At 44.5% G+C, this 27,636-nt stretch overlaps 2 protein-coding genes across 15 annotated transcripts in view; one reads left to right on the top strand and one right to left on the bottom strand.

Annotated features, from left to right (window-relative positions):
* The first annotated feature begins 95 nt into the window (after positions 1–95).
* On the top strand, positions 96–27,084 carry FAM161B (FAM161 centrosomal protein B). Of its 4 annotated transcripts, none has more exons than XM_054240167.2 (9): positions 96–204; positions 3,960–4,279; positions 5,599–6,149; positions 8,072–8,439; positions 9,169–9,296; positions 17,868–18,032; positions 18,268–18,367; positions 20,122–20,261; positions 26,170–27,084. In XM_054240167.2, exons 1-9 carry the CDS (start codon positions 157–159, stop codon positions 26,414–26,416), a joined length of 2,067 nt encoding a protein of 688 aa, XP_054096142.2. In that variant the 5' UTR covers positions 96–156; the 3' UTR covers positions 26,417–27,084. The 4 variants fall into 4 exon arrangements, 2 of the variants coding, with proteins under 2 accessions (XP_054096142.2, XP_054096143.2); XM_054240168.2 differs by having other exon boundaries at positions 21,481–27,084; XR_013521375.1 differs by lacking the exon at positions 18,268–18,367.
* Positions 23,837–27,636, bottom strand: part of ZNF410 (zinc finger protein 410) — a 44,209-nt gene continuing 40,409 nt past the window's right edge. For all 11 annotated transcript variants that reach the window (XR_013521381.1, XR_013521383.1, XR_013521382.1 and 8 more), the window contains one exon: positions 23,837–24,609. Coding sequence is in view for 6 of the 11 variants with exons in the window: in XM_035260987.2 (XP_035116878.1) it covers positions 24,571–24,609 (39 nt within the window). In the remaining 5 variants the exon portion in view is untranslated. The remainder of the gene's footprint in view (positions 24,610–27,636) is intronic.

Here is a 27,636-nt window from a genome sequence, read left to right as displayed (position 1 = left end):
CAATCGGAAAGCTAACCCTGCGGGGGTGGGGCTGCCCTGGAAACCAATCAGACACCAAAGCTAGAAAGCGGTGGACCCTGGCCCCTATAGCTACCGCTGTCATCGCTGCTACCGCTGCTGCCACTATCGCTGCTGACTCTGCCCAGCTGAAATGAAATGGGGAGGACTGAGGGAGGCCCCGGCGGCGCGGAGGGGAGGCGTCAGGTGAGGAGAAAAAGAGACCAGAGGAATCAGGACTGCCCCCCGGAAAGAAATCCCATAGAGGAAACTGTTTGGCGTTGCCTTGGAGACAGACTGCAGGGCCGTGGGATTAAAATGATCATTTAGAGACCAAGAGGCGGACTCTGACTTGGAGACCTGTATCTCTTGGACCTTATACGCGGTTCTTCATAGGACCATAGCAATGCCACTCAGTTTTCGCTTATCTTCTCAGTACTGTTTGATCAGTAGTATAATTGCCGTCCCATTTTTGTAGAAGAGAAACCTGAGGCACAAAGTGGTTAAGAAAATTGCCCTCAAATGTGGCTGAGCGCGGCTCACGCCTGTATTCCAGCCTTTGGGAGGCCGAGGCGGGTGGATCACCTGAGGTCAGGAATCCGAGACCAGGCTGGCCAACATGGCGAAACCCCATCTCTACTAAAAAAAAAAAAAAATGCTTGGCGTGGTGGCAGGCGTCTGTAATCCCACCTACTTGGGAGGCTGAGGCAGGAGAATCGCTTTAACCCAGGAGGCAGAGGTCGCAGTGAGCTGAAATCACGCCATTGCACTCCAGCCTGGGCGACAGGAGGAGACTCTGTCTCAAAAACTAAATAAATTAATTAAACAAAAATAATTAGCCGGGGTGGGCGGGGCATAGTAAAAAATAATAATAATAATTAGCCGCCGGGCTCACCCCTGTAATCCCAGCACTTCAGGAGGCCGAGGCAGTTGGATCACGAGGTCAGAAGTTCGAGACCAGAGCCTGGCCAACAGGTTGAAACCCCATCTCTACCAAAAACACAAAAATTAGCTAGGCGTGGTGGCGCAGGCCTGTAATCCTCCGCTACTCAGGAGCCTGAGGCAGGAGAATCGCTTGAACCCGGGAGGCGGAGGTTGCAGTGAGCCGAGATTGGGCCATTGCACTCCAGCCTAGGCCATGACTATCTCCAAAAAAAAAAAAAAGTTTAGAATAATTAGCCAGGTGTGGTGGCGTGTGCCTCCAGTGATCCACGAGCCTCAGCCTCCCAAAATGCTGGGATTACTCCCAAAGTGAGCCACCGCGCCTGGCCGACCCCAAATTATTAAAGACAGAAAGTAGTCTGGTAGTTGCTTACGGCTGGTGGGGTGTGGAGGGTTAGGGGAAATAGGGAGTGACTACTAAAACGTATGGAATTTCTTTTTTTTTTTAATTTTAATAAATGTAAATACATAATAAAGAGGCGCCAGCCTCCCCGAGGCTCCCGGGCCGAGGGAAGAGGGGAGGCCTGGAGTTTCTTTTAGGGGCTATGAAAGTGTTCTAAAATTGTGATGGTAATTGCACAACTCTGTGGGTATACTAAAAACTACTGAATTGTCCACTTTAAATGAGTGAATATATTGTAAATAAATTATATCTTAATAAAGTTGTCTTTTAAAAAAAAGAGAAGTTTGCCCAAAAGATCGCACATTCTTCAGTAGAAGAGTGAGGGCTAGGACGCATACATAGCTCTGACTCTTACCCTGGATTTTAGTAAGCCTGGCTCCTCATCAAACAGCTGTCAATTCAAAATTTCTCCAGTGAAAAATAAAAATCAGCCCAGGACTGAGAAAGTATAACTCAGACTGTCATAGGCACAGATAATGCCAAAGGCAAGAGCATCAGAAAACAGTGATTCTCTCAGAGCCATACCATAGGTACACTCCTTCTTCCAGATGATAATGCTTACTGATCAATTACCCACCCTATTTTATTCTTACCTTTTGAACAAGAATTGCTATTAGGCAGGGTGCAATGGCTCACACCTGTAATCCCAGCACTTTGGGAGGCCGAGGTGGGTGGATCACGAGGTCAAAAGATCGAGACCATCCAGGTCAACATGATGAAACCCCGTCTCTACTAAAAATACAAAAAATTAGCTGGGCATGGTGGCGCGTGCCTGTAATCCCAGCTACTTGGGAGGCTGAGGCAGGAGAACTGCCTGAACCTAGGAGGCAGAGGTTGCAGTGAGCCGAGATCGTGCCATTGCACTCCAGCCTGGGTAACAAAAGCGAAAACTCCGTCTCAAAAAAAAAAAAAAAAAAGTACAAAAATTAGCCAGGTGTGGTGGTGTGTGCCTGTAGTCCCAGCTACTCAGGAGGCTGAGGTGAGAGGATCATCACCTCAGCCCAGGAGGTTCAGGCTGCAGTGAGGCATGATTGCACCACTGCACTCCAGAAACTGGATAACAGAAAGATCCTGTCTCCAAAAAAAAAAAAAACTGCTTGGGTCAGGCACGGTGGCTCATGCCTGTAATCCCAGCACTTTGGGAGGGCAAGGCAGGTGGATCACGAGGTCAGGATTTCAGGACCAGCCTGGCCAAGATGGTGAAACCCTGTCTCTAATAAAAATACACAACAAATTAGCAGGCACCTGTAATCTTAGCCACTTGGGAGGCTGAGGCAGAGAACTGCTTGAACCTAGAGGTTCCAGTGAGCCAAGATTGCACCACTGCACTCCAGCCTGGGTGATAGATTGAGACTTCATCTCAAAAAAAAAAAAAAATTGCTAATTCATTCACTTACTAAATTGTCCCTACTTCATGACAGCACAATTCCAGGTTGATACCTGGTTCCCCAAATAAATCAGGAAAGCGAACCCTATAAAAATCACGTCCCCACCCTAAGTTCCCTACGGTTTTCCATAGTGTCCTGCAGCAAGTTAAGAAACCTAACTGATGTACTGATTACAGGTACATTTTTAGAAGATCTGATGGACTTTATCAACCAAAAAGCTTTCCAGAGGCACTCCAACTTTTTATAAGCTCATGGTTGTTTATGGTTTTCACAGAATTTATTATCATCTTATATTGTCTGTCTCCTCTCACTATGGTGTAAGCTTCATGAGAGTAAGGACCTTGTTTGTCCTGTTCTCGGTTAAATGCCCAGTGCACATCAGGCACCCAGTAAATATTTTATGAATCAATGGAGTACTGAAAAACTTAATTGGCTGTCCCACTTTTTAGGACATTGCTCTTCCAGCCAGACCATACTCTCTCATTAATCATCCATTCCTTTTTTTTTTTTTGAGATGGAGCTTCTCTCTTGTTTTCCAGGCTGGAGTACAATGGCACAATCTCATCTCACTACAGCCTCTGCCTCCTGGGTTCAAGCGATTCTCCTGTCTCAGCCTCCCAAGTAGCTGAGACTACAGGACCCCACCCAGCTAACTTTTGTATTTTTGTAGAGACGGGGTTTTAGCATGTTAGTCAAGCTGGTCTCGAACTCCTGACATCAGGTGATCTGCCTGCCTCAGCCACCCAAAATGCTGGGATTACAGGTGTGAGCACTGTGCCCAGCCTTCATCCATTCCTTGACAGAGTGCAGATTAGCTAGAATGTGAGGAAAGCAGAGAAGTAGAGACAAGGAAAGGGGAAGAAGGAAGATGAGCAAGAAGTAGGTAAAACCCAAGTAAGGCAGAGTGTGGCCATTGCCACATTGTCACAGGCAGGATTCCTGGAGTACAGGGGTCAGAATGCATGGTGCAGCTGAGGTACTCTAAGAGCTTACTGCACTGTATGGCGCAGGGAACCAGCTTCAGCTCTTCACTCCCCTTCCTTCCCTTCAACCAAGCGCACTTCATAGACCAAGTTGTGAAATTTCTTTAGAGCAAGAAACACAGCTTATTTTTAAAAATTCCTCCCCAGTCCCTAATATACAGAGGCTTATTCAAAGTGAAACTGTTATGTTTTGAATACCTTTGAAATTATTGTTTGACCCACAGTCTTATTTCTATTCTATTTTAGATATTTCTCCCCAAATCCTCCTCTGACACAGAGGCAGGAGAGGAGCTGTCTGGGCATGAACTGGTTTTGCCCAGGGCTGGCAAACTTGTTGAGTTCCTCAGCCCAGAGGAGGAGATAGATTCTACTTCTGACTCAACTGGGAGCTTTTACCAGACCTTACAGGTACTAAAGCAGAAAGGCAGACCATATCTGTTGGAGTCTCTCTTTCAGTCTGACCCAGATAGTGATGAAAACCTCTCTGAAGATGAGGAGGACCTGGAGAGTTTCTTCCAAGACGAGGACAGAGGGAAGGTGCAGGCCCAGTGCCCCCAGGCTCTGAGGTAAGGCACTGCGGTTGCACAGCTGCCTCGCTCCACACCTCCGCACAGGTCACACCGTGTCTCTGGGCTTCATGCACTTCTGCAAGTTGTCGTTTACTGAGGCGCCAGTTAACAATCAACTTTTGGCTCCAGACAGGGGTTCTGATTCCGCCCCAGGAATCCTAAATCACTTTGGGCAACACTTAGTCCAGGGATGCACTTAAATTAATCAAAAGGGAAGCCTTTCCTCAGGTGTGGTGGCTCACACCTATAATCCTGGCACTTTGGGAGGCCGAGGCAGGCAAATCACTTGAGGTCAGGAGTTTGAGACCAGCATGGCCAACATGGTGAAACCCCATCTCTACTGAAAATACAAAAATTAGCCAGGTGTTGTGGCAGGCACCTGTAATCCCAGCTACTCGGGAGGCTGAGACACGAGAATCCCTTGAGCCTGGGAGGTGGAGGATGCAGTGAGCCAAGATCACGCCACTGCACTCCAGCCTGGGTGACAGAGTGAGACTCTGTCTCAACAAATAAAAATATAAAAAATATAGGGAAGCCTTTCTTAAACACACTTTCCCTGAGAATGACAACACAGTACGTTTATCTTGGTCAAGTCTTTCTCCTCCAATACCCTGGTAAGTAGACATTAATTTTTGCCATTCTACAGAGGAAGAAACTGAGGTTTTAACAGTACGTTGCTCAAAGTTTGAAGCAAGATTTAATCCCAGGTCTGTTTGACTCTAAAGCTCTACTTTGCTCATTGTCTGTTCTCTCATGAAATACTAGAGTGCAGGCCAGGCGCAGTGGCTCATGCCTGTAATCCCAGCACTTTCGGAGGCTGAGGCGGGTGGATCAAAGGGTCAGGCATTCAAGACCCACCTGGGCAACATGGTAAAACTCCATCTCTACTAAAAATTCAAAAAAAAAATAGCTGGGTGTGGTGGCACATACTTGTAATCCCAGCTACTCAGAATCGCCTTAACCCAGGAGCTGGAGGTTGCAGTGAACTGAGATCGTGCCACTGCACTCCAGCCTGGGCAACAGAGCAAGACTCCATCTCAAAAAAGAAAAAAAAAAAAAAGAAATATCCGAGTGCAAAGTGGCAATTTTGTGATCAGTTCTGAGAAAATTCTGAGAAGAGACTTTCCATTAGGGCTGCTAGGATTGTCTGTGGGAAGGTTATGGGTATAGAGGCCTTTGGGCTGTGGTATTAGGCCGAGAAGCCAGCTGTGACCAATGGAAGGGAGAACTGGGGAGGAGGGTCAGGGAGGAGGTCTGGAGGGAGTGGGGCCTCCTGACTGCCCTGTCCTCCACACACAGATCTGCTTTCTTCCCAGGAGTGGCTCCACAAGGCGCTGCAGCTCCCTGAGCAGCCTTCCCTCCAACATTCCCAGGGCTCAGACTCAGCCCTGCTCAGGCTTGAGGATTCCCTCCCAGCACAGAAGTGTCAGCTCTTGGGCATCATCCATCACTGTCCCTCGGCCATTCCACATGATGCTGCGCGAGGCCCGGAAGAAGGCCGAGTGGCTGGCCTCGCCTGCCTCCTTTGAGCAGGAGAGGCAGCGGGCCCAAAGGCAGGGCGAGGAAGAGGCCGAATGCCATAGGCAGTTCCGGGCACAACCTGTGCCTGCACATGTCTACCTGCCCCTCTACCAAGAGATCATGGAGAGCAGCGAGGCCCAAAGGCGGGCAAGGATCCAGAAGAGGAAAGAACTGCTCCTCTCTTCTGTGAAGCCCTTCAGCTTCCTGGAGAAGGAGGATCAGCTAAAGGAAGCTGCTCGACAGAGAGACTTGGCTGCCACAGCTGAAGCCAAGATCTCCAAGCAGAAGCCCACCAGAAGGATCCCCAAGTCCATTTTGGAGCCAGCCCTTGGGGATAAACTCCAGGGTAAAGACATTCTTGCCACCTTGCCACCTCCTGCCTCAGGGTCCCAATCCCACCATAGGGATTTTTTTTTTTTAATCTTAACCTCACTCACCTCTTACACTGTAGGGATTTAGTCAGCGCCTGGGGGTTGGCCTGGCTTGAAGATGCGCTACCTGGGTGGACCCACTAGAGACTGCATGCTTAGTGCAGGCCATCAGGGAGGGTTAGGTCTGTCTATACAATTGGGAGCCCTGTATGGACCAAGGAGTGAGAGGTCCCACAGTGTCCCCAAGGCTCATCCTGTTGACATCTGAGTGGATGAACATGATGGCCTCTGTACCAGCACAGATGCAGGAATCGAGAACTAGTGGGACACTCAAGGACCAGCTTAGGCTCACATCACCACCAGCACACTACCCTGAGATGCTCCCCATGGCTCCTTCATCATGGTGACATAGTGTCAGTCACTGAAAAATTACCTCGGGGATGATTTTTTTTTTTTTTTTTTTGAGACAGAGTTTTGCTTTTGTTGCTCAGGCTGGAGTGCAATGGTGAGATCTCAGCTCACCGCAACCTCCACCTCCCAGGTTCCAGCGATTCTTCTGCCTCAGCCTCCCAAGTAGCTGAGATTACAGGTGTGCACCACCAAGCCCAGCTAATTTTTTGTATTTTTAGTAGAGATGAGGTTTCTCCATGTTGGTCAGGCTGGTCTCGAACTCCCGACCTCAGTGATCCACCTGCCTTGGCCTCCCATAGTGCTGGGATTACAGGTGTGAACCACCGTACCCAGCCAGGGGGATGATTACACATTTCAAAAAGTAGAGCTCCAAATAAGGGGCTCAGGCTTTCTTCACTCTTCAGTAGCATATACCATGCTCCAGGCACTGTTCCATGGTGAACAGACATGGACTTTGTAGACATGTGAGGAAAACAGATAAATACATACAAATGTGATGAGATATTTATAAGGATTAAAGGGGGGACACATGGAAGCATGTATCGGAGGGACCTAACCCGGGGTTTGGTGAAGGAAGGGAGCAGTTAGGGAGGGTCCCCTGGGGCTGAATTGAAGGAGGGGCAAAGAGGGAGGAAAAGGGGAGTAAGCAGAATGTAGCAGGGAGGGGAGAGAAAGTGGATCATCTACAAGGGATGGAAGGGTAGAGGCTAAGAGGGAGTGGGCAGGGAGAGGCAGGCACAGGCCACACGTGGAGCCTTGCAACCACGTTAGGGAGTCTGGACTTCATCCCAAGGGTATAGGAGAGCCACTGAGGGATTTAAGCAGAGTGGCCCATGACCAGAAATACAGTTCAGAAGGGTCCTTCTGATTGCTGTGTAGATAATCCAAGAGGCAGCAAGACTGGAGGGTGTTGAGCCAAGAGGAAGCTACTTCACAGTTCAGTTGAGAAATCAATGCAGCTGGGGGCAGGGATGAAGAAAAGAGGATGGGCTGGAGAGAGGTTAAAGAGGAGGAAAGGACAGAACCTGTGACTGATGAGAGACAGAGGAATCAGTGATTTGGGCAAAGGGCTTGGGCAGCTGGGTAGCTGGTGGGGCCTTTCTCTAAGATGAGGAAACCTGAGAGAGGAGCAGGTGACTGGCCCACTTCCTCCTGCTTCATCTCTGAAGAAATCATAGGAAGTGCTAAGTGTAGACGGTCGCTGCTTCTGCAGCCCGATTGGCCCAGGCAGTGGTATTCTGGATGACAAGCTCTCCAGAACAAAAAAAGCAAGCTGTTTTGTAACGTTTGTTATTTTCTGTGGTATAAATACTCCTATCAAGGCCATCTGCAAGCATCCCATGGGATGTTAACATGTGTCAGAATTCCTGAAAAGTTCATAGTTGCCTCCAGTACACTTAGGGCTAGTGTGTAAAAGGAAAAGTCCTCCAACCCTGCAGGTTTCATGCTTGGTCCTTTCTTACCCATCACCATCCTTTCTCCACAGAAGCCGAGCTATTCAGGAAAATTCGTATCCAGATGAGAGCCCTGGACATGCTCCAGATGGCCTCTTCCCCTATCGCCTCCTCTAGTAACAGGGCTAACCCACAGCCCCGCACAGCCACCCGGACCCAGCAGGAAAAGCTTGGGTTTCTGCACACTAACTTTGGATTCCAGCCTCGGGTGAATCCTGTGGTCCCTGACTATGAAGCCCTTTACAAGGCCTTCCAGAGAAGAGCAGCCAAAAGAAGAGAAACCCAAGAGGCCACTCACAACAAGCCCTTCCTGCTGAGGACTGCCAACCTGCGCCACCCTCAGCATCCCTGTGATGCCACCACCAGCAGAGAGAGGACAGTGAGAGCCCAGGCAGCTGTGGTAGGGTCAGGGCTGGGGCTTGAAATGCAGGGTGGGTCCAGGTCTGACTGGAAAGGATTTCTCAACATGTTCCTATCTTTTTTTTTTTTTAACGGAGTCTCACTGTGTTCCCTAGTCTGGAGTGCAGTGGTGCAATCTGGGCTCACTGCAACCTCCACCTCCTGGGTTCAAGTGATTCTCCTGCCTCAGCCTCCCAAGTAGCTGGGATTACGGGGACCTGCCAACATGCCTGGCTAATTTTTGTATTTTTAGTAGAGGCTGAGGCAGGAGAATCACTTGAGCCCAGGAAGCAGAGTTTGCAGTGAGCTGAGATTGCGCCACTGCACTCAAGCCTGGGTGACAGAGTAAGATTCTGTCTCCAAAAAAAAAAAAAGAGATAGAAAATGGCCAGGTGCAGTGGCTCACACCTGTAATCCCAGCACTTTGGGAGGCTGAGGCGGGTGGATCACCTGATGTCAGGAATTCGAGATCAGCCTGGCCAACATGGCAAAACCCCATCTCACTAAAAATGCAAAAATTAGCCAGGTATGGTGGCTCACAACTTGTATAGTCCCAGCTACTTGAGAGGCTGAAGTATAAGAATCGCTTGAACCAGGCAGGTGGAGATTACAGTGAGCCAAGATTGCGTCACTACACTCCAGCCTGGGCAAAACAGTGAGACTGTCTCAAAAAAAAAAGGAAACTAATCACACATGCTGTCCCACCAATACCAGTCTTTGTTTCTTCTAGGATTCCCCACAGCCACCAGCTACACCCCTGCCAAGGAGTCGTTCTCTGAGTGGCCTTGCCTCCCTCTCTGCCAACACTCTCCCTGTGCACATCACAGATGCCACCAGGAAGAGGGAATCTGCAGTCAGGTGAGTGCTCAGGCTGTACAAGACCCATGCTCTGATTCTGGCCCAAAATGCTGGAAACCTCCCTGCTGAGGGGCCTCCTTTTCTGTTGTCAGAGACACCTCAAGGGGTCAAAGGAAATTTTTGGATTAGGACAGGAACAAGTGCAGTTCTCCATACCTGGTACTGGAGAACAGCTAGCCAGCATTTGGCACATATTCACCGTGGGCTTATTCTGTACCAGCAACAGTGTTGAAGCTGGAGATCTTGGGGACCCTACAGTTTATGATCTAGTCTGAAATACAGAAAAGCAAAGAGGCAATGGCTGTCTTTTTTGAGCACTGCAATGATGGGGGGAATGGGACTGTGAGGGCATTGGGCAGCCTGAAGCAGAGGTGTCTTGTCTTGTGGAATAGATGTCTAAAGTGAAACCTGAAGAACCAGGATGAGTTGGCCAGACAAAGCCTGGAGAGAAGGAAGGTTCCAAACAGAGAGAACCTGGATAAAAGCCCATGGGTGAGACGAAGGGAGTTGTGAGGAACAAGAACTCAGAGAAGAATGCTAGCAGGTGGCTGAAGCTGCTGCAAAGATGAGACATCCATTGCACAGATTTGAGATTCTCTGAGATTCATCTTGGGGAGATGTCAGAGTCAGTTGGGCAGCAAGAGCCCAACTCTTCAGCTGACCTTACTCTGTTATGATGTTCTCATTGAGCCAGCCCCCAGGGAGTGTTCCTACACTGGGCTTCTGAGCCAAAGCAGGCAAGAGAGATCATGGTGTATTGAGCAGCTTAGCCCAGGGAGAGGACTCATGTCTTCCTGTGGGGCTTGTAGGGGAGTACTCAGAACCTACTTGGTCCTTAAGCCTCACAACAGGGATCATAGAAAAGTATTTACAGTCCAAGAGATACTCCTTTCTTCTTCAAACTTCGGTTAGATCTACTAAACCAGGGCCAATTGCTCAGTATCCTGAGAGCCCAAAAACACAGGCCTCATGAACAAAGAGGCTGGCCCACCTATAGAGGATATCCACAACTGCATTCCAGCCACAGGGAATCTGACATATTAGCAGATTAAATTTTCATGTTATTCTTCCTAGTCTGTCCATTTGAATGTAAACATCCAAATATGAGTCTTGATTGATTTTCCTTTTGGAAGAACTCAACATATTACCTTGTAGATAACTGAACAAACGAAGTGCTACAAATTGAACCCAAATAGTCTGCACTGAAGGAGGTTCATTTTCCAGTTCTCTCTGAATATGCATATTTGTATTCCCAAAGTACCATGAACCCAGGCACCTTCCAGCCTACTGTTTATAGCAGAGTGGTCAAGGGCAAAGGCTTGGGAGTCAAAAGATCCTGGTTCCAATAGGGGCTTTTCTACTGGCGTGTTGGGTAGTTTTGAGCAAGTGGCTTACCTCCCTTGAGCCTCAACGTCCTCTCCTATAAAAAGGGGAGTTAGGCCAGGTGCAGTGACTCACGCCTGTCATCCTAGCACTTTGGGAGGGCAAGGCAGATGAATCACCTGAGGTCAAGAGTTCAAGACCAGCCTGGCCAACATGGTGAAACCCTGTCTCTACTAAAAATATAAATATTAGCTGGGCGTGGTGGTGGGCAGCTGTAAACCTAGCTACTGAAGATACTGAAGCAGGAAAATTGCTTGAACCCAGGAGGCGGAGGTTGCAGTGAGCGGAGATGGCACCACTGCACTCCAACCTGGGCAGCAACAGCAAGATTCCATCTCATTACAAAAAAATGGCAGCAGGGGGATTTAGTATTTACCTCGTATGGGAGTTATGAGGACTACATGAAATGCAATGGTCAGAAAAGGATCCAAGATGGCCGATTAGGAGCAGCTCTAGATTGCAGCTACAAGCGAGAGCTCAGAGGCCACTGCAGGTGATCCCCAGGCAAGCAGGGTGGACCTCCAGCAGTCCTACAGTAGAGGGGCCTGACTATTAGAAGGAAAACTAAGAAACAGAAAGAAATAACTTCATCTTCAACAAACTGGACATCCACTCAGAGACCCCATTTGAAAGTCACCAACTACAAAGACCACAGGAAAATAAATCCACAAAGATGGGAAGAAACCAGCGCAAAAAAGGATGGAAGCACACAAAACCAGAACGTCTCTCCTCCTCCAAGGGATCACAACTCCTCACCAGCAAGGGAACAAGGCTGGATGGAGAATGAGTCTGATGAATTGACAGAAACAGGCTTCAGAAGGTGGGTAATAAGAAACTTCTCTGAGCTAAAAGAACATGTTCTAACCCAATGCAAGGAAACTAAGAACCTTGAAAAAAGATTTGATGAAATGCTAATGAGAATAAACACCTTGGAGAGGAATATAAATGTTGTAATGGAGCTGAAAAACACAACACGAGAACTTCGCAAAGCATACACAAGTTTAAATAGCCGAATTGACCAAGCAGAAGAAAGGATATCAAAGGTCAAAGATCATCTCAATGAAATAAAACGAGAAGGCAAGATTAGAGAAAAAAGAGTAAAAAGAAACGAATAAAGCCTCCAAGAAATATGGGATTATGTGAAAATACCTAATCTACATTTGATAGGTGTAACTGAATGTGACGGAGAGAATGAATCCAAGCTGGAAAAGACTCTTCAGGATATTATCCAGGAGAATTTCCCCAACCTAGCAAGGCAGGCCAATATTCAAGTCCCGGAAATACAGAGAACACCACAAAGATATTCCTCAAGAAGAGCAACCTCAAGGCACATAATAGTCAGATTCACCAGGGTTGAAATGAAGGAAAAAATGCTAATGGCAGCAAGATAGAAAGGTCAGGTTACCCACAAAGGGAAGCCCATCAGACTCACAGCTGAGCTCTCAGCAGAAACCCTACAAGCCAGAAGAGAGTGGGGACCAATATTCAACATCCTTAAAGAAAAGAACTTTCAACCTAGAATTTCATATCCAGCCAAACTAAGTTTCATAAGCAAAGGAGAAATAAAATCCTTTACGAACAAGCAATTACTCAGATTTCATCACCACCAGGCCTGCTTTACAAGAGCGCCTGAAAGAAGCACTAAACATAGAAAGGCACAACCAGTACCAGCCACTCCAAAAACATACCAAATGGTAAAGAGCATCGACACAATGAAGAAACTGTATCAAATAACAAGCAAAACAACCAGCTAGCATCAAAATGACAGGATCAAATTCACACATAACAATATTAACCTTCAATGTAAATGGGCTAAATGCCCCAATCAAAAGACACAGACTGGCAAATTAGATAAAAAGTCACAACCCATCACTGTGCTGTATCCAGGAAACCCATCTCACATGCAAGGATACACATAGGCTGAAAATAAAGGGATGGAGGAAGATTTACCAAGCAACTGGAGAGCAAAAAAAAAGCAGGAGTTGCAATCCTAGTCTCTGATAAAATAGACTTTTTTTTTTTGAGACAGAGTTTCTCTGTTGTTACCCAGACTGGAGTGCAATGGCACGATCTCGGACCACTGCAACCTCCACCTTCTGGGTTCAAGCAATTCTCCTGCCTCAGCCTCCCAAGTAGCTGGGACTACAGGCGCACACCACCATGCCCAGCTAATTTTTTTGTATTTTTAGTAGAGACGGGGTGGCACCTTATTGACCAGGATGGTCTCGATCTCTTGACCTCGTGATCCACCCTCCTCGGTCTCCCACAGTGCTGGGATTATAGGCGTGAGCCACCATGCCCGGCCTGATAAAATAGACTTTAAACCAACAAAGATCAAAAGAGACAAAGAAGGGCATTACATAATGGTAAAAGGATCAATGCAACAAGAAGAGCTAATGCTCCTAAATATATATGCATCCAATACAGGAGCACCCAGATACTTAAAGCAAGTTCTTAATGACTTACAAAGAGACTTAGACTCCCACACAATAATAGTGGGAGACTTTAACACTCCACTGTCAATATTAGACATATCAACGAGACAGAAAATTAACAAGGATTTCCAGGACTTAAACTCAGACCTGGACCAAGCAAACCTAACAGACATTTACAGAACTCTCCACCCCAAATCCACAGAATATACATTCTTCTCAGCACCACATCATACCTACTCTAAAATTGACCACATAATCGGAAATAAATCATTCCTCAGCAAATGCAAAAGAACGGAAATCCTAACAGTCTCTCAGACCATAGTGCAATCAAGTTAAAACTCAGAATTCAGAAACTAACTCAGAACCATACAGCTTCATGGAAACTGAACAACTGGCTCTTGGATGTTGACTGGATAAACAATGAAATGAAGCCAGAAATAAAGATGTTCTTCGAAACCAATGAGAACAAAGACACAACATACCAGAGTCTCTGGGACACATTTAAAGCAGTGTCTAGAGGAAAATACATAGCAATAAATGCCCACATGAGAAGCAAGGAAAAAAAAAGAAAAAGAAAATGCCGGGTGCGGTGGCTCACACCTGTAATCCTAGCACTTTGGGAGGGCAAGGTGGGTGGATCACCTGAGGTCAGGAGTTCAAGACCAGCCTGGCCATCATGGTGAAACCCCATCTTTAAAAAAAAAAAAAAAAAGAAGAAGCAAGGAAAAATCTAAAATTGACACCCTATCGTTAAAATTGAAAGACCTAGAGGAGCAAGATCAAAAAAACTCAAAAACCTAGCAGAAGACAAGAAATAACTAAGATCAGAGCAGAACTGAAGGAGTTAGAGATACAAAAAACCCTTCAAAAAAATCAATAAATCCAGGAACTGATTTTTTGAAAAGATCAACAAAATAGACAGACCACTAGCCAGATTAATAAAAAAGAAAAGAGAGAAGAATCAAATAGATGCAATAAAAAATGATAAAGGGGATATCACCACAGATTCCACAGAAATACCACCATCAGAGATTACTACAAACAACTCTATGCATATAAATCAGTAAACCTGAAAGAAATGGCTAAATTCCTGGACACTTGCATCCTCCCAAGCCTAAACCAGGAAGAAGTCGAAACCCTGAATAGACCAATAACAAGGGCTGAAGTTGAGGCAGCAATTAATAGCCTATCAACCAAAAAAAGCCCAGGTCCAGATGGGTTCACAGCCGAATTCTACCAGACATATAAAATGGAGCTGGTACCACTCCTTCTGAAATTATTCCAAACAATCCAAAAAGAGGGAATCCTTCCCAAATCATTTTATGAGACGAACATCATCCTGATACCAAAACCCGGCAGAGACTCAACAAAAAAAGAAAACTTCAGGCCAACATCCATGATGAACATAGATGCAAAAATCTTCAGTAATATACTGGCAAACCGATTGCAACAGCACATCAAAAAGCTTATCCACCATGATCAAGTAGGCTTCATCCCGGGGATGCAAGGCTGGTTCAACATACGCAAGTCTATAAACATAATTCACCACATAAACAGAACCAAAGACAAAAACCACATTATTATCTGAATAGATGCAGAGAAGGCCTCTGACAAAATTCAACAGCCATTTATGCTAAAAACTCTCAAAAACTAGGTATTGACAGAACGTTTCTCAAAATAGTAAAAGCTATTTACAACAAATTCACATCCAATATACTGAATGGGCAAAAACTGCAAGCATTCCCTTTGAAATCTGGCACTAGAAAAGGATGCCCTCTCTCACAACTCCTATTCAATATAGTACTGGAAGTTCTAGCCAGAGCAATCGGGCAAGCAAAAGAAATAAAGAATATTCAATTAGGAAAGGAGGAAGTCAAATTGTCTCTATTTGCAAGCAACATGATTGTATATTTAGAAGACCCCATCATCTCAGCCCAAAATCTCCTGAAACTGATAAGCAACTTCAGCAAAGTCTCAGGATACAAAATCAATGTGCAAAAATCACAAGCATTCCTATACACTAATAACAGACTTAAAGAGAGCCAAATCAAGGATGAACTGCCATTCACAATTGCTACAACGAGAATGAAATACCTAGGAATACAACTAACAAAGAATGTAAAGGACCTCTTCAAGGAGAACTGCAAACCACTGCTCAAAGAAATAAGAGAGGACACAAACAGATGAAGAAACATTCCATGCTCATGGTTAGGAAGAATCAATGGCGTGAAAATGGCCATACTGCCCAGAGTAATTTACAGATTCAACACTATCCCCATCAAGCTACCAATGACCTTCTTCACAGAACTGGAAAAAAACACCTTAAACTTCATATGGAACCAAAAGACAGCCCGCATAGCCAAGTCAATTCTAAGTACAAAGAACAAAGATGGAGGCATCACACTACCTGACTTCAAACTATACAAGGCTACAGTAATCAAAAGAGCATGGTACTGGTACCAAGACAGAGATAGAGACCAATGGAACAGAACAGAGTCCTTGGAGGCAACAGCACACATCTACAACCATCTGATCTTTGACAAATCTCACAAAAACAAGCAATGGGGAAAGGATTCCCTGTTTAATAAATGGTGTTGGGAAAAGTGGAGCCATGTGCAGAAAGCAGAAACTGGACCCCTTCCTGACACCTTACACTAAAATTAACTCCAGATGGATTAAAGACTTAAACATAAGACCTAACACCATAAAAACCCTGGAAGAAAATCTAGGCAAAACCATTCAGGACATAGGCATAGGCAAAGACTTCATGACTAAAACACCAAAACCATTGGCAACAAAAGCCAAAATAGGCAAATGGGAACTAATCAAACTCCAGAGCTTCTGCATAGCAAAAGAAAGTTATCAGAGTGAATCGGCAACCAACGGAATGGGAAAAAACTTTTTGCAATCTACCCATCTGACAAAGGGCTAATATCCAGAATCTACAAAGAAGTATAACAGATTTACAAGAAAAAAACAAGGCCATTCAAAAGTGGGCAAAGGATATGAACACTTTGCAAAAGACGACATACCTGAGGCCAAGAAACATACGAAAAAATGCTCATCATCACTGGTCATTAGAGAAGTGCAAATCAAAACTACATTGAGATACCATCTCATGCCAGTTAGAATGGCGATCATTAAAAAATCTGGAGACAACAGATGCTAGAGAGGATGTGGGGAAACAGGAACACCTGTACACCGTTGGTGGGAGTGTAAATTAGTTCAAATATTGCGGAAGACAGTGTGGCGATTCCTCAAGGACCTAGAAATAGAAATTCCATTTGACCCAGCAATCCCATTACTGGGTATATATCCAAAGGATTATAAATCGTTCTATTATACGGACACATGCACACAAACGTTCACTACAGCACTGTTTACAGTAGCAAAGACTTGGAACCAACCCAAATGCCTATTGATAGAATGGACAGGGATAATGTGGCACACATACACCATGGAATACTATGCAGCCATAAAAAACTATGAGTTCGTGTCCTTTGTAGGGACATGGATGAACCTGGAAACCATCATTCTCAGCAAACTGACATGAACAGAAAATCAAACACCGCATGTTCTCACTCATAGGTGGGTGTTGAACAATGAGAACACAGGGACACAGGGAGGGGAGTATCACAGGCTGGGGTTTGTTAGGGGGAACTAGGGGAGGGACAGCGGGGGGTGGGGAGTTGGGGAGGGATAACATGGGGAGAAATGCCAGATATAGGTGATGAGGAGGAAGGCAGCAAACCACATTGCCATGTAACAAGATTGTTGCCTATGCAACCATCTTGCATGTTCTTTACATGTATCCCCAAACCTGAAATGCAATAAAATATATATTAAAAAAAAAAAAAAAAGAAATGTAACGGTCTTGGTTCATGATAGGGAGCTCAGTAAATGGTAGCTGTTAGTATTATTTTTGTATCCAAATAGGCAAAGACCTATTGAGTGTTGGGCTATTTAAGTAAGGAGATATATATATATATATTCCCCTCCTCCCCCCACAAGATGGAATCTTGCTCTGTCACCCAGGCTAGAGTGTAGTGGCCTGATCTCGGCTCACTGCAACCTCTGCTTCCCAGGTTCAGTGATTCTCCTGCCTCAGCCTCCCAAGTAGCTGGGATTACAGCTACCCACTACTATACCCAGCTAATTTTTTTTTGTATTTTTGCTAGAGATGGGGTTTCACCATGTTGGCCAGGCTGGTCTTGAACTCTGACCTTGTGATCCGCCTACCTTGGCCTCCCAAAGTTCTGGGATTACAGGCATGAGCCACTGCACCCTGCCTAAGGATATTTTAACTGACATTTCTCCATTTCAGTAAATGCACTTCTAGGGTAGGAAATCACTATGTCCCTAGTGCTGGAAAGGCTTCATCTGCCAGTACATTTAATCCTAGAATTTTATTGTTTTCAAAATGCCCCCATTCACTGAAAACACCAACTTACTTTCCAGAAGAGGTTACTAAGATTGCTTTTATTTCATTTTTAAATTAATTAATTAATTAATTAATTTTTGAGACAGAGTATGGAGTTGCCCAGGATGGAGTGCTGTGGCTCGATCTCAGTTCACTGCAACCTCCATCTCCTGAGTTCTAGCAATTCTCCTGCCTCAGGAGAACTGTGATCCACCTACCTTGGCCTCCCAAAGGGCTGGGATTACAGGCGTGAGCCACCGCGCCCAGTCTAAGATTGGTTTTCAATATACCCAAATTAGTAATCTATACTCTTTTTCTGCTTCCTCCCTTTAGAAGTGCACTTGAAAAAAAGAACAAAGCAGATGAGAGTATTCAGTGGTTGGAGATACACAAAAAGAAGTCTCAAGCGATGTCCAAATCTGTGACCTTGCGTGCAAAGGCCATGGATCCCCATAAAAGCCTGGAGGAAGTGTTCAAAGCAAAGCTGAAAGAGAACCGGTCAGTGTCAAAAGGGGTACTTGCCTTGAGATCCAACAGACCACTGGCCTGTTGCCAGAAAATGCAAAATGGAATTACTGGGGTAGGTAGGCTCCTGTAATCACAGCAGGGTCATGATTTTCCAAGTCAGATAGGAATTTACAATGTACATGAGAGATACACTGCTTAACTGGAAATGAAGGGTATTCTAGATTAGAAAAGATGGAATTATTTCTAAAAATCTTGCTAATTCCAGGAACAATGACCGTAAAAGAGTGAAAGAATATAAGAAAGAATTGGGAGAAATGAAGAAGAGAATACAAACAAGGCCCTATCTCTTTGAACAAGTTGCCAAGGTAAAACTAAACCATTATTTGTTTTCTGCCTTATATAAAAGGGCTCTGAGAAATTATTAAAACAATTTTAATATGTAGGTTTTAAATCTTTCCTTGAGGCCCAGAAATTCTAATTTCATTCCCACCTTTTCCCAAAATAAATGGTACAATAGAGAATGCTGCTTGTGTTGATTTCATCCAAGAGTGAACTCCAAATACATCTGTAAAGGGATATTTTACTTCTAGAGCTTTCACTATAGTCTAGCATTCAGATTTCATCAGAGTGGGCATTACACCCCAGAGACACAGGGCCCATTGGCTTGTTCTGCTCTCTGGAGCCACTGTCACAGTGCGCGAAGTCATCTCTCCTTTGGCAGTGCTACTGCCCTGGGCCTCCCCACCTCTAGATCTGTGGCACATTTATAGGTCTCCAAGGATTAGGAAGCTCACAAACACCCCTCAAGGCTCTTCTTAGAGTAAGTGGCTTTCAGGCTCAAAGATTATTATTTTTTTCGTGTGTGTGTGTGTGTGTGTGTGTGTGTGTGTTCCTTGTGGAGCAGGGCTAGCTAACCCATAGGCAGTGTACCCAAAGTATCCTGGAAGACTATCATTTTAAGATATTCTCAGCCGGGTGTGGTAGCTCACACCTGTAATCCCAGCACTTTGGGAGGCCAAGGTGGGTGGATCACAAGGTCAGGAGGTCAAGACCATCCTGGCTAATGCAGTGAAACCCTGTCTCCACTAAAAATGCAAAAAATTAGCTGGGCGTGGTGGCGCACACCTGTAGTCCCAGCTACTCAGGAGACTGAGGCAGGAGAATCGCTTGAACTCAGGAGGCGGAGGTTGCAGTGAGCCAAGATCGTGCCACTGCACTCCAGCCTAGGCGACAGAGCAAGACTCCATTTCAAAATATATATATATATTTTTTTCAAAACTTTACAGACGTTGGACTCAGCTGAGATCTCCCTAAGGATTCTCTGGATTTGCTGCATTAGGCTATGTGGGTTTCTTTCCTCTCTAGTTTCAGACAAGTTGGGGTTCCCTAGTGACCTAGTTCCAGTGGTGGGGCATTAGCTCCATCTTATAGCTAGTACATTATCCAGACATTTGCTGGGTCCACTTCCTCCTCCATCCATAAGTCTCTCCTCTCACACAAACACACACGGTCTTGGATTTACTTAGCAACCTGCATTGTTTGAAATCTCTCGTGCTTCATGTTAATGTTAAGCAAGCTCACTCTTCAGAGCTCAACAGTCTCACCTCTCTAGGAAAAATACAAAGTACTGATTTTGTTCTTGAGACTTAAACAAAAAAAATAACATTCTTCTGGTCCACATGTAGACCATCTGTCCTTTCATTAAGAGTCTTGGTGTACTTTATTTTCTATTTTATTTTAGTATTCCTGATAATGGTTTGTTACTTTAAAATCTTTCATCTGTCCTTTTGAATCTGTCTCCCAAAAGTCTAAGTCATTGCTTTTCAAAATTGTGGCTCCCAAATCAACAGTTTGGCATCTCTGGGGAGTGTTAGAAATATAAAATTACAGGCCTCATCTGACACCTACCAAATGAGAAATTTGCATTTTAACAAGACCACAGGTGATTTATACATACATTAAGGCATGAAAACAAGGGTTAAGTAATTTTCATGCAAATCTGTACCCCACAGTAAGGGTGGTGGTGGTAGTGGCAGTATTCTAAGAATGCTGATTAAGTAATTTAGAATTGTCTGGTAATTCATAAGACAGCTACAGCAGATTAATTTCCATCCCACAGGATCTAGCCAAGAAAGAAGCAGAACAATGGTATCTAGACGCCCTGAAGCAGGCTGGGCTGGAGGAAGACTTTGTGAGAAGCAAGGGACAAGGTATCCAGGCTGTACAAGAGGAGGAGACCCAAGTCAAGGACCTTTCCAGGTAACCTGAGATGTTGATGTCACCTCTCTAAATTGTCATCCCCAGTAGTACCACTGGGAGGAAGCTTTAGAATGGCCACTGGTATTAGGATATCATAATCCTGTATTTATATGATATTAATAACTAATCCAGAGATCTCCAGGTAACACATTTGAATTTAGACAGTGGTGCAGTTGTGAATAAAATCTGACAAATTATGTTTAGTTTTCTTCCATTTTGAAACAGATCATTTTCCAATTCCAGTTCCAATTCCATGAGCCGAAACTATTACTACTTTATTTTTGGAAAAAAATCACGTATATTTTGACTTCTTATAAAACTATAAAACTCTTTTTCTATCATTCCTTGAAGGTAGCTTATTATTATCACCTTCTCCATTACCCACTTTGATATTGAGAAAAGACAGATCTATCTCCATTATTCTTAATTGTTTTGTATCTTAAACCCTAGTAGCCCCCGGCCGGGCGTGGTGGCTCACACCTGTAATCCCAGCATTTTGGGAGGCCAAGGCAGGCAGATCACAAGGTCAAGAGATCGTGACCATCCTGGACAACATGGTGAAACCCCATCTCTACTAAAAAATACAAAAATTAGCAGGGCGTGGTGGTGTGCACCTGTAGTCACAGCTACTCGGGAGGCTGAGGCAGGAGAATTGCTTGAACCCAAGAGGCGGAGGTTGCAGTGAGCCAAGAGTGTGCCACTGCACTCCAGCCTGGCGCCCGGCAACCGAATGAGACTGTCTCAAAAATAAAAAAATCCTACTAGCCCCTACCCTAATTTCTATCTCAGTTTTATGCCCCTAGAAATTTTCCTTTACATCCCATATAAAATAATAATAATGTTGAGACCATTCTTAAACCTTACACAGTGCTTTAAAATGTTATTTTTCAGACTGGGCACAGTGGCTCAGGCCTGTAATCCCAGCACTTTGGGAGGCTGAAGTGGGTGGATCATTTGAAGCCAGGAGTTCGAGACCAGCCTGGGCAACATAGCAAAACGCTATCTCTACAAAAAGTAAAAAAAAAAAAAAATTATCTGGGCACAGTGGCGTGTGCCTGTAATCCCAGCTACCTGGGAAGCTGAGGTGGGAAGATTGCTTGAGCCGGGCTGTCCAGGCTGCAGTGAGCCAAAATCATGCCACTGCACTCCAGCCTAGGTGACACAGTGAGACCCTGTCTGGGAAAAAAAAAAAAAATTCATGTTTTAATTTATTTTGCAGCATCCAAGAAACTACAAAATTCAGCATCAGAGATCCAGAGCAGGATTTAGAAGGATCTCTAGAACAGCCTGCAAGCCCCAGGAAAGTACTGGAGGAGCTATCTCATCAATCACCAGAAAATCTCCAATCACTTGCTTAATCCCTACACTTAAAATTATTGCTTTTGAAAAATATTAAGCAGCTAATTTGGGTTTGAGTCAAGGCAGGCAAAACTTGGGTTTTGAGTCATGGCTACTGCTACAGGATGGGGGAAAAGAAGAGTTGGTCGTGATGGCTCACACCTGTAATCCCAGCACTTTGGGAGGCTGAGGTGGGGAGATCACCTGAGGTCAGGAGTTTGAGACCAGCCTGGCCAACATGGCAAAACCCTGTCTCTCCTAAAAATACAAAAATTAACTGGGTGTGATGACACATGCCTCTAATCCCAGCTACTCAGGAGGCTGAGGCAGGAGTCACTTGAACCTGAGAGGAAGAGGTTGTAATAAGCCAAGATCACACCACTGTACCACTGTACTCCAGCCTGGGCAGCAGAGCAAGACTCTGTCTTCAAAAAAAAAAAAAAAAAAGTAGCAGATAACAGGGAATGGTTCAATGGTTCAAGGAAATCAAAATGGGAGGGATCGTAGCCTGAAGTTGAGGGTTCCTGCTCTGTGCCTCACACTTAAGAGTATAGGTAGAGGAAAAAAGAACACAAGCCCAAATGCCTATAGGGGCTAGTGTGGAAACATAAATGCATCTGTAGGGTAGGTGCAGACAGTAGGAGACAAGAGACTGGAAAGTATCAAGTCTTGCTAGAGTACAGGCTCAGAATTACTACATCAACCACATTTTCATCAAGCCAGAAACTTGCATGCTGTCAAACTAATTTAAAAATTACTTAGAAATAGTGTATGGGCAAAATAAAATACATCTGTGTATCACATTTAGCCCATGGGGGATGAAAAACTTAGAACTTCTAGTACAGGGTTTCTTATCCTTAGCACTATTCATATTTTGGGCCTTAGCCTGGCCAACATGGCAAAACCCCATCTCTACTAAAAATACAAAAATTAGTTGGGCTTGGTGGCGGGTGCCTGTAATCCCAGCTACTTGGGCAGCTGAGGCAGGAGAGTCACTTGAACCCGGGAGGTGGAGGCTGCAGTGAGCCAAGATCGCACTACTGTACTCCAGCCTGGGTGGCAAGAGCGAGACTGTCCTCAAAAAGAAAAAGAAAAAAATATCTTGGGCCACCTAATACTTTGCTGAGGGTTGCAGGAGGGAGCTGTCCTGTACATTGTAGAATGTTTAGCAGCATCCCTGGCCACTGCCTGCTAGATGTCAGTTAGTACCCCCCTCCCCAGCTATAACAACCAAAAACGTCTCCAGATATTGCCAGATGTCCCCAGGGGGCAAAAATGTCCCTGGTTGAGAACCACTGCTCTAGTATAAAAGGTTGCATGAAGCAAAAACCGGCATTCTAAGAATACAAGTAATTGCCATGAACACAATCTACATACTAAATGATCATGCATGTCATTAACAAATTAATAATAATTTAAAAGTTATTTCCTATTATCTGTTTAGAATGTGCCTATGTGTTTGTGAGCATGAAGTTCGTTTTAAATAAACTTAAAATTTCCCAACCAACCAAGATTTTCTACTAGTAGATGAACTTTGGAATACTTTCTTCTCACCAGTAATAATTGGATCTTCTGGCTTGGTACAGTGCTTCATGCCCGTAATCCCAGCACTTTGGGAGGCCAAGGCAGGAGGATCGCTTGAAGCCAGGAGTTCAAGACCAGCCTAGGCAACATAGTGTGACCTCATCTCTACCAAAAAAAAATACAAAAAGTTAGCTGGACTGGTGGTGCATGCCTATAGTCCTAGCTATTCAGGAGGCTGAGGTGGGAAGATCCCTTGAGTTCAAGGTTACAGTGAGCTATGATTACATCACTGCACTCCAGCCTGGGTAACAGAGCAAGACTCTACCTCAAATCATGATGATGATGATTGGATATTCTTTCTCAGTAGCTGTAGAGACAGGATGATAGCAAGAGCGCCTGCTCTAACTAAAGCACCTTTCTCAATGCCTTTAAAAAAAAAAAACAATCTTTCTGGAAAAATTCAGAAGTATCTGTTTTTATTGCCATATTGTCAGATGTATCTTTTTTGGTGGAGACAGAGTGATAATCCAGTAATAACTACCTGGGCTTGCTAGTTAGAAATGAAGATGTTCTGGTTATGTTTCCTAAGATTCCTCAGTTCAATCTTCCCTGCATGGAATCCTAATGGGAAATGAGTACACTATCTTAAAGGGAAAGACTGAAGTCCTAATCTCTAAGAAAACAAATTTTGTGTAAAACAAGAGCCAAAGAACTGACTGGGCTGTTTTGTTTATTTAAAGGAAAAACTGAATCTCTGCATCATCTAATTTTTAACTTTAAAAAAACAAAAACATGAAATCCCTCTTAACATGCTACTTTATGTTCCATTAACAAAGAAAGCAAAGTGACCAAGTAGAAGGTATAGGACAAGATAGTACCTCAGCCTGGGCCAAGGGGAGATTCAAGTAATTAATTTTTTTGCAGCCCAGTGGCAGAGTCTCTTACTCAGGTTGCTAAAGGGAGAATGTAACAAGATAACTGACATCACTCCCTTCTTCAAAGCAACAAGGCATCATGAAAACTCAACTTCCTGGTGAAGCTCTGTTGTTGGTGGCAGGAATTATTTCATCCATGTGAAAAGACAGCTGAGTTTGGGATGAAAACTCTTCAAAGGAAAACCTCCCCTCAACAGTCATAGTGAGGAACTTCAGCCAACACATAATCAAATTCACTTTTGGTCTATCCCAGAATTTTGCAGTGGGAAGAGAGGTAGGTACAGTTTCCTAGCCCACAGTCATTGCTTCATTCCTTGTCTGGATAAGATGGCAGTTAGAAAAGAAGCTCTCCTACATCCATCTTCTGTACCAGGAAAGAGGAAGAGTGGCAAAAGCAGAGTCCTGTCCTTCAAAGATTCATTCTGGTTCTGTTGTGAGCTATGGCATCCTGTTCCCAGTGTATGCGTTTTGAGATCAGATAGAGCTGCTCTTCCAGGAGTCAGCACCCGTGCTCATGTCCGTCTTTCAGTTAAATCTCCTTGGTTTAGTAACTGTAAAAGATTGAAAGCAAATCTAGAATAGGTTACAGTTGAATTAAAGAAAAAATAATTCATACTAAGAAAAAGGCTTAAGAGTAAAGGATGGAGAATGTACTGCAGGGGTGAATGAAGGGTAATCTACTTCCAAAGCAAACACACACGTTAACTAATAGATCCCAGTGTGGCCTTGGGACAGCACTTTAGCCATGTCATAAGGCTGGCATTTTAACTCTGGCTATCAAATATCTTGAGTCTATAAGCCAAACTATTGTTTGTTTAGTTACCTACTCACCAGTTAGTGATAGAGGAATCTCTAACTTACAGGGAAAACAAATGGTGGAAACTAAATCTCTTTAAGTAAGTATCAGCCAAAGGATAGGCTGAAGGCTCAAGTAGGAGAACGAAATAGGAAGAGGAGCTGTTCACTTTGTAAGTTCTATATGAGAGCTGGAATCCACTCATAAGCAACCCAGGGGTTCCTTAGGCTTAAAAGAATACCTTTGCTGTGATGAAGGAAGATAAGCTTAAGGGAGTCCTGAATAATGGCAGCCAACACTAACATTCTACTCTATACACAAGGCTATATTCAAAGGAGCTTTTGTATGGTAATTCATGAGGTTGGTTTCCATTTTAACATAAAAACAAAATGAGGCTGAGTGCAATGGCTCATGTCTATAATCCCAGCACTTTGGGAGGCTGAGGCAGGAGAACTGTTGGAGACCAGCTTGGGCAACACAGGCCCTGTCTCTAAAAGAAAATTTTAAAAATTAGCCAGGCATGGTAGTATATGCTTGTAGTCCTAGCTACTTGGGAGGCTGAGGCAGGAGGATCACTTGAGCCCAGGAGTTCAAGGGTGCAGTGAGCTATGATCATGCCACTGCACTCCAGTCTGGATGACAGGGTGAGACTGTTTTCAGACAGACAAAAATGAGATGGCAACAATTCAGTACAATTCAGAAGAAAAACTGAGCTTATTAAAATCTAAACAAACAAATTCTTCAGCTTGAGATGTATTTACTTGGTGATCCTAATTTGGATGAAGGTAATTTATACAGTAGTATTTAATGACTGGGTTGGGCACTATGGCTCATGCCTGTAACTCCATTTTGGGAGGCTGAAGTGGGAGGATTTCTTACCATGAGGCCTCATGGTAAGACCCCCTATCTACCATTAAGAGTTTAATGAGTCTCACCATGTTGGCCAGAATGATCTCAATCTCTACCTAGTGATATGCCCACCTCGGCCTCCCAAAGTGCTGGGATTACAGGCGTGAGCCACCACGCCCAGCCTAAAGTAAGAATATTTTTTTAAAAATTGAACTAGAGAATATAAAAGTCCAGAGAGTGTAGCACAGTCCCCAAAACTCTCATGATCCAGATGGTGGCTGGGCCAGGATGAGGTCTTGTGTCTCAGCCCTTCCAGATGTTTGAAAAATCTATAGGGATTTGCAGCATGACAAACAAAGGTCACAACAGGTCAGGTGAGGCTCTTCAACATCCTCATCCTCCTTGAACTCGCCGGGTGTCATTTCTTCTGCCTGTTCAGGCTTTATCTCTATTGCTATTTCCACAGGTGCCAGGAGAGGACTTCTTGGCATATGCTGATGGTCGTCTGCACTAACTCTTCCATATCTGCTCCAGCAGAGAACACAGAGCTGCTCCCAGGGACTGAAGAATGTGGCCGTTGCTCCTTATCATTCTCTGAGACTCCTGAGGCCACTTTACACTGTGGTGGCTCCTCCTCATCTGAGGATTGGTACAAGAAGTCTTCCACGAGGGTATATTCACTTTTCTGGATTCCCAAGGCCTCCTTCACATGACATGGGGCCTCCCTGGGAAGTTCCTTCAGTGGATCCTCTGTGGGAACACTTGCTGGAATTGCTGAGTCCCTGTTGAAAACCTCCAGGACTTGTTCTGGGGACATCTCTCCAGGAAGCTGTCCTTGCACGTGGAGTAAGCAATCGCTTTCCTGGACTCCCCAGGCCTCCTTCACATGACATGGGACCTCCTTGGGAAGTTCCTTCAGTGGATCCTCTGTGGGAACACTTGCTGGAATCGCTGAGTCCCTGCTGAAAACCTCCAGGACTTGTTCTGAGGACATACTTAGCCGGGTGTGGTGGCGGGCGCCTGTAGTCTCAGCTACTCAGGAGGCTGAGGCAGGAGAATCACTTGAACCCAGGAGGCAGAGGTTGCAGTGAGCCCAGATTGTGCCATTGCACTCCAGCCTGGTGACAGAGCTAGACTCCATCTCAAAAAAAAAAAAAATTCTTACCTTATTCTGCTTTTTGTAAGACACAATCTGTCATTGTGTCATTGTAGCTTACATTTTATTCCTTAAGTAACTGTTCAATTGGTTTATTAGCGTTTTTGGATTTTTGTCCACTTCTTCTGGAATTTTTGTAATTTTGATAGATGTTTTATACTTTGTTTCTTTTCTTAATGACTTTTACTTTAGTTTTTAATAAATACATGGTACAGTTTAAAAAAAGAGTTTAATGATATGGAATTTAAAGAAATTTAAACAAAATTGAAAGAAAAATGAAACCTTAAAGAAACCACATATTTCATTTGCTGCTGTGTGGCAGGGAAGTAAGAATAGTGTGTTTTTAATGGAGGCCAAGATCCAGATGTTTGCAAAGGTACTTTATGAGAAATGCTATAGAATTTGTAATTCCTGTTTTGGCCTTGATTTGGGAAGCATTCTAAGATGTAGTTAAAGCTAGCTGGGAATCTCTTATACTGGTTCTTGAGTTCAAGAATATGAACTCAATGTAAATATGGAGGCCCATTTAGGATGACCTTTAGTAAGTATGAGAGCCCAAAAGCCCTGGGCGGGGGGGGGGGGGTCCCAGTTGGGCCTGTGCCAAGAGTCTTCCATCTAATTCTCAGATGTGACACAATGAGGGAAAATAGAGATTATCCATCTAAACCAGAGAGAGAGGTGACTTGTAGTTTTTGATATTTTTCCCATGGTAATTTCGTTTAAAAAAAACAACAATCAGGGTTTGGCTCTGTCACCCAGACCGGAGTATAGTGGCAT

Source organism: Callithrix jacchus, chromosome 8 (genome assembly GCF_049354715.1).
Source record: "Callithrix jacchus isolate 240 chromosome 8, calJac240_pri, whole genome shotgun sequence".
NCBI classification, from domain to species: Eukaryota; Metazoa; Chordata; class Mammalia; order Primates; family Cebidae; genus Callithrix; species Callithrix jacchus.
The sequence above is the reverse complement of the archived record's forward strand: the minus strand, read 5'-3'. Positions and strand labels throughout refer to the sequence as shown.

Bases quoted from the DNA above. Each gene is read 5' to 3' on its own strand.
- FAM161B (XM_054240167.2), top strand. From the start codon at position 157: ATGGGGAGGACTGAGGGAGGCCCCGGCGGCGCGGAGGGGAGGCGTCAG. The intron at 9,297-17,867 runs GTGAGTGCTCAG...TCCTCCCTTTAG, and splicing joins AAGAGGGAATCTGCAGTCAG to AAGTGCACTTGAAAAAAAGA. The intron at 18,033-18,267 runs GTCAGTGTCAAA...TGCTAATTCCAG, and splicing joins GCAAAGCTGAAAGAGAACCG to GAACAATGACCGTAAAAGAG.